The sequence below is a fragment of the Cherax quadricarinatus genome, unplaced genomic scaffold, assembly GCF_038502225.1.
Source record: "Cherax quadricarinatus isolate ZL_2023a unplaced genomic scaffold, ASM3850222v1 Contig32, whole genome shotgun sequence".
NCBI lineage: Eukaryota > Metazoa > Arthropoda > Malacostraca > Decapoda > Parastacidae > Cherax > Cherax quadricarinatus.
The window spans coordinates 7,119-27,946 of record NW_027195058.1 but is presented as its reverse complement, the minus strand read 5'-3'; the positions used below and the strand labels follow the sequence as shown (position 1 = coordinate 27,946).

General features: G+C 40.6%; 1 protein-coding gene across 2 annotated transcripts in view; it reads left to right on the top strand.

The window, feature by feature from the left end:
- Window positions 1-20,479, top strand: part of LOC128693568 (uncharacterized) — a 103,884-nt gene extending 83,405 nt beyond the window's left edge. For both annotated transcript variants that reach the window (XM_053783348.2, XM_053783347.2), the window contains 4 exons: window positions 8,503-8,631; window positions 8,885-9,087; window positions 9,709-11,197; window positions 15,643-20,479. In XM_053783348.2, coding sequence (XP_053639323.2) covers window positions 8,503-8,631; window positions 8,885-9,087; window positions 9,709-11,197; window positions 15,643-16,038 — 2,217 coding nt within the window. In that variant the 3' untranslated portion in view covers window positions 16,039-20,479. The remainder of the gene's footprint in view (window positions 1-8,502; window positions 8,632-8,884; window positions 9,088-9,708; window positions 11,198-15,642) is intronic.
- The last annotated feature ends 349 nt before the right edge of the window (window positions 20,480-20,828 follow it).

Below are 20,828 nucleotides of genomic sequence, written 5' to 3'. Positions count from 1 at the left end.
GTAAGATTGTGGACAGTGGAGTCAGAGTGCACATGCTGTGGATTCCATCTCACATTGGTCTTCGGATGCATGATAGAACTGATAAATTGGCTAAGCTGTATGCTTTCAAAGAGGGAGTAGATTACAATCTTGGCTTGTCAGGTAGTAGTTTGAGAACAATAATACGAAAAGAACTTCAACTGAATTTTATTGACTTAAGACTCAGGGAGACTGACACCAGTCAGTCCACCTATCATCATTCTGTCATGCAGGAGGAGCCACATGTCTATGGTGCATCCAACAAGATAAGCAGACTCTTGGATGTCACTACCGCCCGACTCCGGCTGGGTTTCAAGTATCTTTGGCAGGTTAAATCACCACCACCAGATGTAGACCAAACGAAATGTAAACTTTGCCAGATGGACTATTGTCACACCCTGCGTCATTATGTACTGGAGTGTGATAAAATTAGTGAATTTAGAGACAACTCACTCATCAATGGCAAAGTATTTTATCCACAGTGGTATATTACAGACCATTCTGGAGAAATACCCTGACTTTGCTAGCTGTAAATAAAGCATTACCACGTGTGTGTGTGTGTGTGTGTGTGTGTGCCTGTGTGTGTTTGTGTGTGTTTGTGTGTGTGTGTGTGTGTGTGTGTGTGTGTGTGTGTGTGTGTGTGTGTGTGTGTGTGTGTGTGTGTACTCACCTAATTGTACTCACCTAATTGTGATTGCAGGGGTCGAGACTCAGCTCCTGGCCCCGCCTCTTCACTGATTGCTACTAGGTCCTCTCTCTCTCTCTGCTTCCTGAGCTTTATCATACCTCTTCTTAAAACTATGTATGGTTCCTGCCTCCACTACTTCACTTGCTAGGCTATTCCACTCCCTGACGACTCTATGACTGAAGAAATACTTCCTAACGTCTCTGTGACTCGTCTGAGTCTTCAGCTTCCAGTTGTGACCCCTTGTTCCTGTGTCCCCTCTCTGGAACATCCTATCTCTGTCCACCTTATCTATTCCCCGCAGTATCTTGTATGTCGTTATCATGTCTCCCCTGACCCTTCTGTCCTCCAATGTCGTCAGTCCGATTTCCCTCAACCTTTCCTCGTACGACATTCCCCTGAGCTCTGGGACTAGCCTTGTTGCAAACCTTTGTACTTTCTCTAACTTCTTGACGTGCTTGACCAGGTGTGGGTTCCAGACTGGTGCTGCATACTCCAGTATGGGCCTAACATACACAGTGCACAGTGTCTTGAACGATTCCTTATTTAGGTATCGGAACGCTATTCTCAGGTTTGCCAGGCGCCCGTATGCTGCAGCAGTTATTTGGTTGATGTATGCCTCCGGTGACGTGGTCGTTGTTATGGTCACCCCGAGGTCTTTCTCCCTGAGTGAGGTCTGTAGTCTTTGTCCACCTAGCCTATACTCTGTCTGCGGTCTTCTTTGCCCCTCCCCAATCTTCATGACTTTGCATTTGGCAGGATTGAATTCGAGAAGCCAGTTTCTGGACCACATGTCCAGCCTGTCCAGGTCTGCAGTCCTGCCTCATCCTCATCCGATTTAATTCTTCTCATCAACTTCACATCATATGCGAATAGGGATACTTCAGAGTCTATTCCTTCCATCATGTCGTTCGCATATATCAAAAATAGCACTGGCCCTAGAACTGACCCCTGTGGGACCCCGCTCGTCACAGGCGCCCACTGTGATACCTCTTCACGTACCATGACTCGTTGCTGCCTCCCTGTCAGGTATTCCCTGATCCATTGCAGTGCCCTCCCTGTTACATGCGCCTGATCCTCCAGCTTCTGCACTAATCTCTTGTGGGGAACTGTGTCAAAGGCCTTCCTGCAGTCTAGGAAAATGCAATCAACCCACCCCTCTCTCTCATGTCTTACTTCTGTTACCTTGTCATAAAACTCCAGGAGGTTTGTGATACAAGATTTGCCTTCCATGAACCCATGCTGGTTTTCATTTATAATCTTGTTCCGTTCCAGGTGTTCGACCACTCTCCTCTTGATAATCTTCTCCATGACTTTGCACACAATACATGTCAGAGACACAGGTCTGTAGTTTAGCACCTCATTTCTGTTTCCTTTCTTAAATATGGGGACTGCATTTGCTGTCTTCCATTTCTCAGGTAGTTGCCCAGTTTCAAGGGATGTGTTGAAGATTGTGGTTAGAGGCACGCACAGCATCTCTGCTTCTTCTCTAAGGACCCATGGGGAGATGTTGTCCGGTCCCATCGCCTTTGAGGTATCAAGGTCACTTAGCAGCTTCTTCACCTCCTCCTCGGTTGTTCGTATGTCATCCAACACTTGGTGGTATATTCCCTCTTGATGTTCCCTTCTGTGCTGACTTCCCACAGCCCTTCCTGTCTCTACTGTAAAAACTTCCTTAAATCTCCTGTTTAGCTCCTCACATACCTCCTGGTCATTTCTTGTGAGTTCTCCCCCTGGTCTTTGACTGTTGTCTTCCTCCTGATGTGGCTATACAACAGTTTCGGGTCAGTCTTGATTTTCGATGCTATGTCATTTTCATACTGTCACTGGGCCTCCCTCCTTGCCTGTGCGTACTCGTTCCTGGCTCTGCGACTGATCTCCCTATTTTCGTGTGTTCTCTGCCTTCTGTACTTTTTCCATTCTCTGTTGCACTTTGTTTTTGCCTCCTTACACCGTCGGGTAAACCAGGTGCTCGTTCTGGTCTTCCTGTTGTTTCTGTTGCCCTAGGGAATAAACCTTTCCACTGCCTCCTTGCATTTTGTTGTTACATATTCCATCATTTCATTTACTGGCTTTCCTGCCAGTTCTCTGTCCCATGGGACCTCCTGCAGGAAGTTCCTCAACCCTATGTAGTCTCCTCTTTTATAGTCAGGCTTTTCCCATTCTACTCCTGTTACTCTCTCCACTTGCAGCTCTACTATATATTCAAAGCACAGAACCACGTGGTCGCTAGCTCCCAGGGGACTCTCATACATGATATCCTCAATGTCTGAACTGCCCAGGGTGAACACAAGGTCCAATCTTGCTGGTTCATCCTCCCCTCTCACTCTGGTAGTGTCCTTAACATGTTGGTGCATGAGGTTTTCCAGCACCACGTCTATCATCTTGGCTCTCCATGTTTCGGGACCCCCATGTGGCTCCAGGTTTTCCCAGTCAATCTCCCTGTGGTTGAAATCCATAACTAGCAACTTTGCTTTGCTGGAGTGAGCTCTTCTTGCCACCTCAGCAAGTGTGTCCACCATTGCTCTGTTGCTCTCTTCATATTCCTCTCTTGGCCTCCTGCAGTTCTGTGGTGGATTATACATCACTGCAATGACCACCTTGTGTTCCCCAGACTGAAGTGTACCTAATATGTAGTCTCTTTCTCCCATCTTATCTATGCCTTCCATTTTCTCGAATTTCCATCTGTTTTTTACTAGCAGAGCAGCAACCCCACCTCCCCCTCTGCCCCTTCTATCTTTCCTCATGATCTGGTATCCTGGTGGGAAGATTGCATCTGTTATTGTCCCTGTGAGTTTTGTCTCTGTAACTGCTATGATGTCTGGGGACTTCTCATTGATTCTTTCTTGCCATTCCTCATGTTTATTCGTTAATCCATCTGCATTTGTGTACCAAACCTTCGACTTCTGTTCTTGCAAATCCCTTATCCTGCCCTTCAACATGTGTATATCCTCCACTGGGTACACCCCGGCCACAGCCCCCCCTTGTAACAATCCTGTAATCTAGATTCTAAATAATTTGACAAACCATACCGCAATTGATTAATGCGTTTACCCTCCCTCACATAAAACTGACGTATTCTTACCTTAGCCACACTATCCCACCATCCTACCACATCCTCCTCAGTCCTTCTGTCTGCCCAGAGCTGTTCCCAAAATACTGCAAAACCTTCCAATCCCTCCCTATCCCTCAAAACCATCGTGTTCAGTTTCCAATAACTTCCCTGCCTACGAGCCAAAGCATCCCACCCCACCTCCACTAATACCGCCCTATGATCGGAAGACACCATCTCAATAGTTTTAAAAGACTCTACCAAAACCCTCTGAGATAAATATAACCTGTCCAAACGAGCCGCATATCCCATTCTTATAAACGTATGTTACACCTCCCACAGACCTCCCCCGAAAGCATCACGTAACTGAAGGTCTCTAAGCAGGCCTCCCAAGACTGAGGAAAAATATCCCGCCCCTCTGGGTTCCACGTCTGCCCTCTTAACTACACAATTTCAATCCCCCCCCACAATCGCCACCGACGGTAACGTGCGTAGGTAGTACACGAGCTCCTCCCGCACAAAATCCATCTTCACTTTCACGTCACTTTCTGCTGGGGCATACACACACACAAACGCCACTCTCTCCCATCCACCATCCTTCCACACGTAATACTCTCCCCCCTCCCCCCCCCTCTTTCCTGTGCAATACAAACGGGCTCGCCTCCCTAATCAACACACCCACTCCTCATTTTAAGCGCTCAGACGGCAACACATAAGCCTGATACCCAGGCACCTCTAATTCACGACCAAGCTTAAAATTGTGCTCCTGCACAAAAGCTACGTCAATCTTGTACCTATTCAAAAACATCCTGAAGCACTCACGTTTAACACCATCACACAGACCATTAATATTTATTGTTACACACCTGAGGCCGGCTTAAAGTTTCCCTCCCCGCCTCATGTCATGACTCTTCCCTTTCAAACCATTTCCCTGGGCTTTGCCTTTGCCACATACTCCACCCTCCTTCCCAGCCATCCCCCCCCCCTTCTGTTGTGGCCCTCTCGTAGAGTCACTCTGAGCACCATAACCCCATGTCTTTTTTTCCTGGCCTTTGCGCCGGCGTCAGAACATCGTCCGAATCTGACGCTGCTGCCCTTTTCCTTGTAGCTCCTTCAGTTTCCATATCTGAGTCCTGGGAGCCAGCACAATGGACTTCCACCTCTACCACCCTTAATCCGCCTCCATGTCCTTCCATGGCACTCACACTGTCCATCACAGGTGCCACCTGATCCTCCCCCCTCCCGCACACACCTGCCCTGATCCCAGGTTCCTGCTCACTGTGACTCTCCACCTCCGTAGACTCTAACATAGCCTGTATCACCGTCTCCAACTCCTCCTCAATAGCTTTCACTTCTGCGCCCACCTGCACCTCTTCACTTGACAGCTGTACTGTTGATGGGCCAGGTGATTCATGGATCTCCACTTCTTCTGATTCCACAGGAGGAGCCATCACCTCTTCACTCCACAAGCGACCACGCCCTCCTCCTTGCCTCCGTTCTTCCTCAGGCATCGGTTTCTCATGGACAGGTGCTGCGCCCCTTGCCGGCCCAGGAGCCATATTCCGCTTGCCACAGACTGCCGCCATATGGTCAAATTCGCCACACAGTCGGCATGTACGCCTCTGCCCAGCATACGCTACCATGACCTGGGTTCTAAACTCCTCGAGATATACATACGAGGGTATAGGATGCCTTAGCGTCATCTTGAGATTGAAAGAACCCTCAGGATAACCTGTGTAAGCTCCTTTTACCCATTTACCAGGTTGGGCCAGATGTACAGTGCCATAACGTTCGAAAACATTGCGTATATCCACTTCATCAGCCTCAAAAGGCACGTTTCGGAGCTTAACCCACGAATAATGTCGTGATACATCCGTCAACTTGACCCTCACTGCCGGTGTTACGTTAATGCTGACATCTTGATAACGATCCACCAACGCCTCGTATACTTGAGCAGTTAGCACCTTCACGAATATTCTATACACACCGTTCAGTGCCACTCCATACAAATCCTCGTCTCTGATGCCGTATGTCTCTCTCACAATTTTGGGCAATAACACATCAACTGACGTAGGCGTTAAAGCCCCACTAATGAGCTCAATGCCCACAGTATTCACCCTTCTGCGCACACCTGGCGCCATGTTGTTGACTGAGTAGCTCGTCTGGGAAAACAGTAGAGGGGTGCAAAGCACGACCGCACTCTACCTCATCCAGGCAGCGAATAACATATATTGACGATTTTGTTCATGATTGTAGCCATACATAAACATAAGTAACCATTCTTACAGGATTCATTACCTTTGTAACTTGTGAGTTCATTACCTTTGTACCTAGTTCAGCTATCAAAACTTTGGAGTCCAGTCGCTGGACTCATTACGTACCTCTGTAATCTTTTGACTACCGCCCACAGGATGGGTATGGGGTGCATAATAAACATTAAACTGGACACAGCCTTGCCCCTTATCTACAATAGCCTTGCTTATCTCAAGCCAAAAGCAATTCCTCAACACTACAGTATGGATGTACCATAACATATTTATTTATTTATTTATTTTGACATGATACATAGTTGTACAAAGAAATATAGTGATTGGGTGTACATGCCAAAAGCCCCTTGTATGCAGAGCATTATGGGCAGGCTTAAAATTAACTTAAGATTAACTAAGCAATGATATATTCAGTGGTAAAAATTACAGTAAACAAATTACAACATGAAGTACAAATGAATATTTCAGATAAGAAGCATTAGAGTTATATAAATTTGTAGCATAATAATGTATAATATAATCGAATCAGATCGAGTAAAATCAATGATTTGTAGTGCAGAAACAGGTCATGTGGTCATTAGATGAGTTACTGTGCATTCAAGAGAATGGAATATTCTATTAGGTAATGTAATTAAAAAAAAAAACAATTTCATAGGGTCACAGGTTATACGTTTATTTCCACCATATCTCTGTAAGTAAGTTTATTCAGGTATACACAAATACAGTTACATAGATTATCATACGTACCAGGATTTGTGTAGAGAACCTTGGATAATCCAAAAAAGTCAGACAGTGACTTATTTCCTAAAAGGCTTTAGTGCAAATTTACATTGTCATTTTATTGGCAAATATCAGAGTCTATTCAACATCTGGTTTTATTGCGATTTATCCTAGTTAAGGTATACATTTTCAAGCGGTGGATGGAATGAACTACTTGTAATGACGATAAGACAGAGATAAGATTAATCAGATTAACCTAGAGGGTTCGCAATCGTGTCATTACGATTTGGTGAGTCATAACCCAAGAAAATCAGTCAGGATGCTGTTACATACATGTATAGTGATGCTGCCAATAATCCTGCAAGTAATGAATTAGACAAGAGCAAAATACATTGAGAAACATAAATTGCACTCAGACAGCTGATCTTATGGAAGAATGAGTGACTTTATTATTGCAGAGTGCAGACAAAAGCATGACAGGAACCCAGAAAAAGTCAATCGTTTTATGCCTAATGTAAGTTCGACACATTTCACCCTGATCGTCATGCGCGAGAAGATGCGACAGCGTAATGGGTGTGAACTGCTTGTAATGTATCAGCCCATCCTCTTAATAACAAGCAGTATCAAGTGCTTGTTATTAAGACAGTCAAATGGGTGACTGCTTCACAAGCCTTAAATAGTGATTATCTGAACATGTATTTTCTGGTGTGCTCGGTGGGTCCCCTTTTCCTGTTTCGCTTCAAAACTTTTTCTCGCCTTTGCGTTAAATTTAATTTATTGGCGTTGTGGCATGTTATAATTGGTTATTTTTTAATGATAGACGACAGCTTAACTTTATTAAACCTAACCTAATGTAAATAATGTTAATTGAGAAATTGGCTGAAAATCGTATGTGAGAAATCAACAGAATTTGCAAGGATGAGTTGAATGTTTCAGAGTCAGAGAGAGAGTAAGACATGCACTAGGCGTGGCATTAGTATAAGAGTAATGGCAGTAAGAATGGCATATGTAGTAATTATGCCATAAGCTGTAACCCATTTTTTAAAAAAAAAACGGCCGTCTCCCACCGAGGCAGGGTGACCCATAAAGAAAGAAACACTTTCACCATCATTCACTCATCACTCTCTCGCGAGAGGGGCGCCGATACTATAGTTCAAACTGCAAATATTCCCACTCCTCCTGAGTACAGGCACTACTTTCCACCTCCAGGACTCAAGTTCGACTAACCGGACTTGAATCCAGTGGAAGACGAGGGATAATGACAAAAATTCAGTACAGTATTATGGCATTTCTCAATTAATTGATAGGCCTCTATGTTGTATTCCTCCAAACAAATCATACTGTATTTCAGAGATAACCTTCAAGCACACACCGTCTTTTATATATTGCTCTTTTACTGAGAAATATTTTCAGGCATAACCTTGTTTTCTGTCATCTTTAGAAGATAGGCTACATAAGTGTCCTTATTTATTTCAGTGATTTAGAAAAGTCATGCATGGGCATTATATTATTGTTTTATTACTAGTTTTAGAAAGAACTAAATCCATGTGTTTCATTCAGCCCGTTTTAGATTCAGATTAATTATTTCAACATGATACAATATTTGTACAGAGATGAGTGACATTCAGGTGTACAAGCAGGAAGCCCCTCAGTATACAGAGTATTTCGGGCATATTGTTGATGACAAGTTCAGCAGAATTGATTTTAACAGTGATCAGATATGAAAAAGAAAACATACATTCTTTCTATTCTCTTAACAGAAATCGCAGCAACCAGCAAGAAAGACTCGGGCAGATTTGGGACTGATGGTGCTTGTGTTATCACTGTTCATTATCATTGTGCTGGGTATCTCCCTCACTACGTACTTCTACAACCTTCACTTACTGGAGGTCAGAAAACTTTCATGTACTCGGTTGCATTGCTTAATAATAATGCAGTGCTTAACGTTTTTTCCACGTTTTTATAGTCTACTTTGTAAATATTGTAAACATTTTATTCTTTAAGTGCACGTGTCATATTAATCATGATCCTATTATTACTGTAGCATTTTATTCACAAAAATAGCACTAAACCCATATGGGTCATCAAGCATTATCAGTAACCATAGACTTTGTTATATTTTCATATTATTCCTATTTACAGCTATCAATATTTAACTGCATCAAGTTTTATGAGACTCCAAGAATTCTGGAAATTTATAATAAAGACTGGAAGCCTCTAACTACAGTACATCTAGGGACTACCCTCTCTGCCAACGCTATACCAGAAGACTGCACGCATTATCTTCATTATCTTCAAAGACATAACTACTCTATGCGACACCAAAGAATTGATGAAGATTATGAGTAAGTATAATTTATAATGGGAATATATTTTTTGTACATGAATTGTATACATTACCGACAAGATGAAGAATTAGACACATGTGCAACATCTGGGTGTCTTTATTGTTGACGTTTCGCCATCCAGTGGCTTTATCAATACAATAACATAACGTGAAGACTGTAGAACTATATGCAAGAGATTAGGTAATCAATCCTTCAGCCTTGGAGTTGGTGAAGAATCTTAGATTCTTCAAGACTACGGTACTCTTCAACGCCAAGGTTGAGAGACTGATTACCTCATCTTTTATATAGAAGTTTCGCCACTGGATGGTGAAACGTCTACAAATAAAGATACCCGGATATTGAACATGTGTCTAATTCTTCAATATATTTTTTAGGACACCGGGCGTCTCTCACCAAGGTGGGGTGACTTCGGTGGCTAGCTAAAAAATGTGAACATATTGTGCAAATATTATAACTTTGTCTATTTGAGGTACCTGAGTATTGAGTTAATGGCCTCTTCTTTTATTAGAATCATTGAACAAATGGACTTTAAAACCTTGAACTAATAAAAAGTGTGCTAATAATGAACTTTGCACATATTGTATTTCCTTGTATGTAACTATGTTTTCCTTCACGCAGGGATATGATATGCTTGGACTGGACTGATATGGCTCAGTTGCATCTTCGAAAATTGTATGCTGAAGGTGATATCCAGTGTTACTCAGTGTGGTGGGGAGCAGCACATGAACACATGAAACTCAGAGACTGTTTAAAAGCAGACACAGAGCATGGAGTGTGGTGGGGTGGTGGGGAAATGAGCGAGGGTGGATACCCGGTTACAAATGCACACATTGCACCCATAAAAATGGTGACAGGCAAACTGGGAAGAGATTCTTGGGGTCAACTCCTACGTCGTACCTGGCTCTCTAATCGAGCTTCTCTCTTAACATTACCAGAGAATTTCCGAGGAGAGGTATCCATTAATTACGAGAGTGATGGGCAAGTATGCTTCGAGTCGGGACCTAGTCTGTCAGTTATAGCACCATTACCAACAATGAAGTACCATCTTTGCACAGGCCCAAACCTAACTTCACTTATATATTTCATGCAGAAACAAGCAGTAATGAAAAGAAAAATTGTTGCTGAGTCCGCCTCAAGTCTTGTCACACATGTTTTTGAAGTGGAAGAAAAAGAAACTATAGGTTCACCACAGAGTCATCCAGACGCTGCTGGCCATCAGAATGTTTCACGGACAATCCGTGGAATATTAAAAGAAATCTTTAAGGAAGAAGTAAAAGAGCGTGTTCAGGAGAGGCTTGAACACCCTGTTTGGATTCCATGGATGCCACCTCAGTATTCAGCAATTACACAAGCTGCAGTATTAGAATATGTAGACAGTATTCTTAGTAAAAATTATGGATTTTGGGGGCATGTATTACTTCCGTCTTCTTGGCAAAGTAAACCTGGCAGTTTAGAATTTGATTTCGAAAGATTTCCTGATCCATCATCCTTGGAACAGAAACTGGAAACTAAAGGCTTCCGTTTGGCTCTAACTATTCACCCTTTTGTCAGTGTCCATACTTCAGCCTTTAATGCTGGGACAAAAGAAAATCTGTGGGTGAGACAGAGAAATTCCTCCCTACCTGCACTGGCTAATTATGATGACAGATATCCTTCAGTAGTTACAGATTTTAGTAATCCAAGAGCAAAAGAATGGTTTTCCTCTCGCTTGCAACACCTGCAGAAATCATACAAAATTGATCGCTTCCATTTACAGCCAGCAGATGCTCATGCTCTCCCAGTTTTTCATGAATATCACGCTCCCCTTCCTGGACCTGACTCAGTATTAGTACATTTTTTGGCTGCTGTAACTGCCGTATCACCTCCTGTGAGCACTGAAGGTGCAGTCACACCACCAATGCCTCCCACTTTCCTGACACTTGGTACAGCTGATGAATCCTGGAAGGGCTTGGAGACACTGGTGCCGCGTGTTTTAACTCTGGCTATGTTAGGGTATCCTTTAGTTGATGTAGGACCCATTGGTGGCGTGGCTAGAGATGGTCATGTTCCTGAGAGAGAACTGTATATACGATGGTTGGAGGCAGCAACATTTCTACCAGCTATGCAGGTTAGTGTTGTAAATTTTCCTCTTTAAGTTTGCTGATGTAAATAATGTCAATTCTTGTGAATAAATTACACAAATATATTTTAATAAAGAACAAAAAAGGCGCACTACCGTAACTACAACAATACACAAATAAGCCGCACAGAAACGAGAGAAACTTATGACTACGTTTCGGTCCGACTTGGACCATTTACAAGCGACTTGTAATGGTCCAAGTCTGACTGAAATATCGTCATAAGCTTCTGTCCCCCTCAAGGGAGGTTCCTTGATGCTGGTGAGAGGCTCTTGATCTAGGGAATTGGATGTGTGCTCCAGTTCCCTGAATTGAGCCTGAATGCCTGCCATCCCCCCCACGTGTATAATCCTACGGGTTTAGCGCTCCCCCATAATAAACAACTCTCTCTCCTATGTGCGGGTTATATATATATATATATATATATATATATATATATATATATATATATATATATATTTATATATATATTTATATATATATTTATATATATATTTATATATATTTATATATATTTAGTTGTAGCTACAGTTAGAGTAAGAGGTAGATGGGAAAAGAGGAAGGTGGCAACAACAAGTAAGAGGGAGGTGAAAGTGTATAAACTAAGGGAGGAGGAAGTTCGGGCGAGATATAAGCGACTATTGGCAGAAAGGTGGGATAGTGCAAAGATGAGTAATGGGGGGGTTGAAGAGGGTTGGAATAGTTTTAAAAATGCAGTATTAGAATGTGGGGCAGAAGTTTGTGGTTATAGGAGGGTGGGTGCAGGAGGAAAGAGGAGTGATTGGTGGAATGATGAAGTAAAGGGTGTGATAAAAGAGAAAAAGGTAGCTTATGAGAGGTTTTTACAAAGCAGAAGTGTTATAAGAAGAGCAGAATATATGGAGAGTAAAAGAAAGGTAAAGAGAGTGGTGAGAGAGTGCAAAAGGAGAGCAGATGATAGAGTGGGAGAGGCACTGTCAAGAAATTTTAATGAAAATAAGAAAAAATTTTGGAGTGAGTTAAACAAGTTAAGAAAGCCAAGGGAAAATATGGATTTGTCAGTTAAAAACAGAGTAGGGGAGTTAGTAGATGGGGAGATGGAGGTATTAGGTAGATGGCGAGAATATTTTGAGGAACTTTTAAATGTTAAGGAAGAAACAGAGGCAGTAATTTCATGCACTGGTCAGGGAGGTATACCATCTTTTAGGAGTGAAGAAGAGCAGAATGTAAGTGTGGGGGAGGTACGTGAGGCATTACGTAAAATGAAAGGGGGTAAAGCAGCTGGTACTGATGGGATCATGACAGAAATGTTAAAAGCAGGGGGGGATATAGTGTTGGAGTGGTTGGTACTTTTGTTCAATAAATGTATGAAAGAGGGGAAGGTACCTAGGGATTGGCGGAGAGCATGTATAGTCCCTTTATATAAAGGGAAAGGGGACAAAAGAGACTGTAAAAATTATAGAGGAATAAGCTTACTGAGTATACCAGGAAAAGTGTACGGTAGGGTTATAATTGAAAGAATTAGAGGTAAGACAGAATGTAGGATTGCGGATGAGCAAGGAGGTTTCAGAGTGGGTAGGGGATGTGTAGATCAAGTGTTTACATTGAAGCATATATGTGAACAGTATTTAGATAAAGGTAGGGAAGTTTTTATTGCATTTATGGATTTAGAAAAGGCATATGATAGAGTGGATAGAGGAGCAATGTGGCAGATGTTGCAAGTATATGGAATAGGTGGTAAGTTATTAAATGCTGTAAAGAGTTTTTATGAAGATAGTGAGGCTCAGGTTAGGGTGTGTAGAAGAGAGGGAGACTATTTCCCGGTAAAAGTAGGTCTTAGACAGGGATGTGTAATGTCACCATGGTTGTTTAATATATTTATAGATGGGGTTGTTAAGGAAGTAAATGCTAGGGTGTTTGGGAGAGGGGTGGGATTAAATTATGGGGAATCAAATTCAAAATGGGAATTGACACAGTTACTTTTTGCTGATGATACTGTGCTTATGGGAGATTCTAAAGAAAAATTGCAAAGGTTAGTGGATGAGTTTGGGAATGTGTGTAAAGGTAGAAAGTTGAAAGTGAACATAGAAAAGAGTAAGGTGATGAGGGTGTCAAATGATTTAGATAAAGAAAAATTGGATATCAAATTGGGGAGGAGGGGTATGGAAGAAGTGAATGTTTTCAGATACTTGGGAGTTGACGTGTCGGCGGATGGATTTATGAAGGATGAGGTTAATCATAGAATTGATGAGGGAAAAAAGGTGAGTGGTGCGTTGAGGTATATGTGGAGTCAAAAAACGTTATCTATGGAGGCAAAGAAGGGAATGTATGAAAGTATAGTAGTACCAACACTCTTATATGGGTGTGAAGCTTGGGTGGTAAATGCAGCAGCGAGGAGACGGTTGGAGGCAGTGGAGATGTCCTGTTTAAGGGCAATGTGTGGTGTAAATATTATGCAGAAAATTCGGAGTGTGGAAATTAGGAGAAGGTGTGGAGTTAATAAAAGTATTAGTCAGAGGGCAGAAGAGGGGTTGTTGAGGTGGTTTGGTCATTTAGAGAGAATGGATCAAAGTAGAATGACATGGAAAGCATATAAATCTATAGGGGAAGGAAGGCGGGGTAGGGGTCGTCCTCGAAAGGGTTGGAGAGAGGGGGTAAAGGAGGTTTTGTGGGTAAGGGGCTTGGACTTCCAGCAAGCGTGCGTGAGCGTGTTAGATAGGAGTGAATGGAGACGAATGGTACTTGGGACCTGACGATCTGTTGGAGTGTGAGCAGGGTAATATTTAGTGAAGGGATTCAGGGAAACCGGTTATTTTAAAAACAGTGATAATGTGCAAGTGTGGTGAAAGTGTTGAATGATGATGAAAGTATTTTCTTTTTGGGGATTTTCTTTCTTTTTTGGGTCACCCTGCCTCGGTGGGAGACGGCCGACTTGTTGATATATATATATATATATATATATATATATATATATATATCTTTCAACAAGCCGGCCGTCTCCCACCGAGGCAGGGTGATTCAAATCATTCGGGTAAAACCAGATATTAATATCAAGCTTTCTCCAACATGATATTTTCCCAGAGAATCTTTCCAGATTCATACAAGACAATATAATGCATAAAATGTAATAAAAATACTGTTAGTGTATGTTATGGCGTTCTTATGTTTAAACCAAATCTTTCTCCATGAACATTTCTGTTGTTCATATGCTGTACTTAAACCATTATGGATTATTCGTAGTTACTGGTAATACTGCAACGTTGCAAAGGAAGCAGTCCACTTGAATTTTCATTAGTCTTTTGCTTTACACATTTATGAAATGTCTGTTAAGACCTGTGTCACGGATAGCAAAAATACTTTGACAAAGACTTGGACCCAGGTAACACGAGTCCAAGTCTTTGTTAATGGTGGTGTCATTATCATATATTTTCATTTCATTTGTATTGTAATTTCGGTGCACTTCTGGAAAGACTAAGTTTTGAATGAGTAATGGTGGATGTGTTTCATTCATTGAGTTCACGAGTACACTAAGAGACAACGCAGTAAGTGCCAGGAGCCCAAGACGTTCAACTGCCTCCCATCATACATAAGGGGGATTACCAATAGACCCCTGGCTTTCTTCAAGAAGGCGCTGAACAGGCACCTAAAGTCAGTACCTGATCAGTCAGGCTGTGACTCGTACGTCGGTTTACGTGCGGCCAGCAGTAACAGCCTGGTTGATCAGACCCTGATCCACCACGATGTCTTGTCTCAGACTGGGCCGCAGGGGCGTTGACCCCCGAAAAGTTCTAACAGTATTATGAAATCATCAATATGAGAGTGTCTATTCACTCCATTTCTTTCAGATGCAAAATGCTGGGCCTATACTATATAGAAAGCCTTTGTTATGCAGAGCATTTCGGGCAAATTAGGTCAGTTTTGTCCCCAGGATGCGACCCATACCAGTCGACTAACAGCCAGGTACCTATTTTACAGATAGGTGACATGGATGACAGGTGTTTTAAGGAAACATCCTAATGTTTCCACCCATACCGGGGATCGATCCCCGAACCTCACTGTGTGAGCTAAGTGCGCTAGCGATCGATCTACGAAAAAAAAAATTAAGCATATTCACAGCATCAGTATTTATGACGGAGGCTTCCTTTGCTTGGTAGAATATTATTTGTTTGTTTTTTTCTTATATTTTTTTTACCCTAAAATTTGGAGTGTTTATTCCAAGTTATTAATATTTCATTAGAAATTGTTAAATCTATCAGAATAGTAATTCAGTTTGGATACTTAATTATTCTTGTGAGGATTGCAAAGTACTGTTTTAGTGTTTCTTTAAGATGTATTATTGTCACTATCATTCCATGACTCTTTGATCATTCCTTAAAAGTATAATGCATGAACTCAAATATATTTAGTGTTTTTTTTATTTAAGGCATTTGGACTAACATATTTTACGTCCCAACAGATCAGTGTTTTGCCACACACGTACGATCATGAGGTAGTAAATTTGGCAGCTGAATATTCAGAGATTCGGAAAAATATTGTTCTACCTCGCATCCTTAAGAATATTTCGAGTTCTCTGGAACTGGGAACTCCATTACTTTACCCACTGGCACTCTTTGCTCCAGACGACTCGGAAGCTGCAAAAGTTGACAATCAATGGATTTTAGGGGAAGATCTACTCGTAGCTCCGGTTACACAAAGAGGAAAGCGAGCCCGGAGTATTTACCTTCCAGAGGGAATCTGGAAGGATGAAATTGATGGCCATTTGCGACGTGGGGGTCGTTGGATCAAGAATTATAAAGTTCCTCTAACAAAAACACCGCATTTTACTCTGAAGTCAATAGACGATCAAGTCTGATAAGCATTATGAGTGACATTTATTCAAACTTTAACAAAATGTTCGCAGAACTGCAGTTGTTGTCTTTATGAATCGAAATCACTATTCTATGTGATTTCTCTGGCTTTTTCATGCATTTCTTAAAGTAAACTTCACCTTCATTAGCACTTCATGTATAAGGACAGACTTTTGGTGTAAATGTATTTCAGAATAATGAGGAACTTAGTACTATGGTGATATTCTAAATGAAAACAAAAATAAACACTTTCAGTATTTTCAAGTAGGTCACTGGTAATATGTAATATTTCTTTTAAAATTTATATTATTTTTTTGTTGATTAACGAAACAGTTTCTCAAAAATTTCATTAATATTTAAACGAAAGATAACAACATTATCCCAGAACAGAAAAAGTTGTTCCTTGTCACTGACATACAAATAATGTTTCGTATGTTTATTTATTTACAGAGTTAATATAATGTACCAACACAAGATGATGCAACACAGGGAAATGTTTATTCACACAGTTCAGTGTGGATAAACAGTGACTTATATTAACAGTGACTGTTATAAATTACGTGTGGTAATAAAACTCTCACTAAGCTAGGTTTTTGTAAAAAAAAAACGTTATGGCCTTTTTTTCTTATCTGAAATGTTGCTCGCCAAATGCTGGAATTTTGATATCTATGCATTTATAAACCCTTAAACAACCCGAAAAGTTTATTGGTATTCAGCCCCTCCTGCCCTGAACTCTTCTGCGCTGAAGAGAAGACAGGTATAGAACAAGTATTTATTGTGATGCCAGTGTGTTTTATATATAGTGTAATAATGTTACAATAGAAGTTTGTTCTCCATTTGTGCTGTCTTCATTACTGTTGGCAGCACCTCTCTCTATCCAGCTTGCACTGTCGTGTAAGTAGTTGCGAGACTGGCTTCACTATCTCCTGGTCACCTTCATACCTACTCTTAAAGCTGCGTGTGGAGTCGACTACCCAGAAGCTGAAGATGTATTCCTTAATATCCCTGTGGCTCATTTACTTTGATTTCTAGCAGTAAAAAACATTTAAAGTAATTTTTTTTATTTAAAAATATTTTATTATTAATAGTCTGAGTCTGAATAGAAATCTTGATCTACATCTTATCATTTATAGTAATTGCGGAAATAATCAACGTTAAGAGACCATACAATAAGTGTCAGGGGACCGAGACTGTTCAACTGCCTCCCAGCACACATAAGGGGGATTACCAACAGACCCCTGGCAGTCTTCAAGCTGGCACTGGACAAGCACCTAAAGGCAGTTCCTGATCAGCCGGGCTGTGGCTCGTACGTTGGTTTGCGTGCAGCCAGCAGCAACAGCCTGGTTGATCAGGCGCTGATCCACCAGGAGGCCTGGTCACAGACCGGGCCGCGGGGGCGTTGACCCCCGAAACTCTCTCCAGGTAAACTCCAGGTAATGATAAGAAAAAATTCCAAAATGTGTATTATATAATGACATGAAATCCCATAAATATAAAATACGCATTCATCAGTGTATTTTAGCTATGTAGATATTACTGGTTTAAATGCTTCTCTGTAATTTACTGATCATTTACATGGCAGTAATGAATTGCAAGTTGAGAAGTTGCAAAGCCACAGATTTTATTACTATTATTTGCATGTACATGTGTGTACTTTATGGTACATAATGTGTTGTATGTAATGGTACTCTGAAACATCTGAAGAGAGCATTATCCCCCCCCCCAAAAAAAAAAAATGTAAATACGGTAAACATTTTTTTTTTTCAACAAGTCGGCCGTCTCCCACCGAGGCAGGGTGAACATATTGTAAGATATTAAATATTTTTTTTATAATTTAGTATCTGTACATCAGTATAATGAATATTTGCAAGTGTTTCATTCTCATATGGTTGTGACTATAAATATGTAATTGTATTTCTTGTACATAATATTTTGTGTGTAAGTTGAGAGTTATATTTCGAGAAATATATTTGAAAACTACCATGTACAGTACCTGTATTATTTATATAAAATATGTGTTATAAATATTTGTTCATCTGTGTCACTTATCACAAATATGACTGGAATCATATCCTCAAATTGCTCACACTTTTGATAGGAAATTTTAGACGATGTTTCGTTGACTGTTGGACCATTATCAAGTCACAGTTGAGCCAGAAAATTATGAGCCTCACTGATCTTTCAGTGCCAAATGTAATTATTGAAAGTGTTGCAGAATTTTCCTGTTTCTACCTAAGTAGTGGTTTCCATATTATATTTAACTATTAAAATTGATGGTCATTAAGTCTGCTGGAATGTAGGTACATTATTATTGTTAACAAATAATCATGAAGTATAGCTGAGCATACAATGAGTGCAATTTAATATTTAAGCAATTAAATCACATATAACAAATGTAATAACAACAATGTAGATTGTACTATATTTCATAAAGTGAAATAAACCCTTGTAGGTTATTCAGAGCAATTAATGGTTCGACTCGGCCATCCATCCAGTAACTGTGGCCTGGTCTCTGATCTGCTGTTGGTGATGTTTATCAGTAACAAATAAACTAAGGTAGAAACTGAATTTAGATGGTGCATTGAGGGTTCTGTGGAGACAACTTTTTTTCAGTGGCGGTAAGGGGAATGCACAGTACCAAAGTAGAATGGTAATAACACTTATATGGGGTGTAGCATAGGTTTTAATAGGTGCGACGAGGGGAATGATGGAGGCAATAGAAATGTGTTTGAGGGTAATGTGTAATGTGAATATTATGGAGAGAATTCTGAGCTTGGAGGTTAGAAGGCATGGGGTTACCAAAAATATAATTCATATAGCTGAAGAGGGGTTGAGGAAGTTTTGACGTTTAGAGATGACGGAGCCAAATAGGAACATTAGGAGGATATATAAATCTGGGGTAGAGGGAAGGGGGAGTAGGGATCGTCCCTGGAAAATTGGAGGGAGGGGGTAAAGGAAGGTTTGAATTCTAGTGATTTTAACATCCAACAAAGTTGCGTGAGCAAATTAGTTCAGAGTGTGTGGGGCAAGTATTATTTTTTAACTTTGACATGCATTTGAAGTGCAATCGAGATATTATTTATGAAGAGATTCAGGGAAACCTGTTAGGTAGATTTGGGTCCTGAGAGTGAGAAGTACTGTGCCTGCGTTCTGCAGGAGAGGAAAAATCCGCTGAACAGATAGCATTGTATTTACACAGTTCTAACTGCTTAATGCCTTATCATTCATAACTGGAGAGAGAACTGTGACCTCATCTGCAATATTACATTCCAATTATTTGAAAAAATGCACATGCTGATGCAATTTTCAATGCTTATTTAGGCAGTGCAATTGAGTATATGCATAGATTTTCATTAACATGATTTTTATTAAATAATAGCATTGTATATTTTACATTCTTAAATGAGATATACATATTAGTTTATGATATTTGCTACATATAGTATTATTTATTAATGAAAAATTACATTTGGAGGGACATACCTTGATGCTAGTGAGAGGCTCTTGATCCAAAGAATTTGATTCATCCTCTCCTTGGGTTGAACCTGAATGACTCCCAAGCACTATGTGACCACTACAGATTTAGTGCTTAACGCTGATAAAAATTAATAATAAAAAATAATTATATATGGCAGCCTCACATTTATTTAGGATATCCTAGCAGTCAAGTGCAGTCTGTATAGTTTGGGAGTTTTGAATGACTTAGTGAGCAGCTTATCCAGGCTAAATATTTCTCAATGTTTTGACAGCTATAGAGAGCACCTCTCTTTTGTCAAATTTTCTAACTTAAATTATGAATGTAGAATGATACCTACCTGTAACAAGGTTTGTCATTGTAAATATAGTATGGTACCTACCTGACATACATTTGCCACTGAGTGTAGCATGGTACCTACCCGCTTCATAAGTTTGCCATTGTAAGTGCAGTATGGTTCTGTAGTTATCCGCTTCATAAATTTGTCATTGTAAGTGCAGTATGGTACTGTATTTACCTGCTTCATAAATTTGTCATTGTAAGTGCATTATGGTACTGTATTTACCCGCTTCATAAGTGTGTCATTGTAAGTGCGGTATGGTACTGTACTTACTTGCTGTATAAGTCTGCCATTGTAGTCTAGAGTGGCACCTACTTGTTGCTGCTGCTACATACGTTTATCATTGTGAGTTTAATGTAGTACCTACTTGCTACATACGTTTATTGTGAAAGCATTTTGGAATCTACTTACTCTGTAAGTGTGCCATGGTGAGTAGTGGTAATTATCTGCTACGTAAATTTTGTAACATTGCCATCTTGTAATGTTTACATAAATCTGGTGATCCCAGGCCACTCCTTGCGTCCAAATATGTATTGTGAAGTTCTTAAAGATATGTATTTACCATTTATTGCTGCAATTTATTCTTCACACAGAATGTAAAGCATATGCAACAAATAAACCCATAATTGAATTTTTGGTTTACGTTTCCTGATTCCATATAGAGGCAATTATTTGAAAATTCAAATCCTGTACAAGAAATATTAACTTTAAATCACCTTAAGAACCTTTAATTACTATGTATAGTATAAAATTATTTACGATACACAGAATATAAACTAGCAACGTGTGAGACGGCAGCGGTTTGCAACCTTGTCTGACACAAAATTTAAAATTTCAGTTACTGTATGATGGTAAGGGGCTCTTGTTCTTAAAGAGATGGGTCTGTGGTCCACTTTTTTAAATCGAGTCAGAATTCTTTCTACTCAACACCCCCCCACTCCTCAGATGCTGTATGACACCTACAGGTTTAGTGCTCCCCA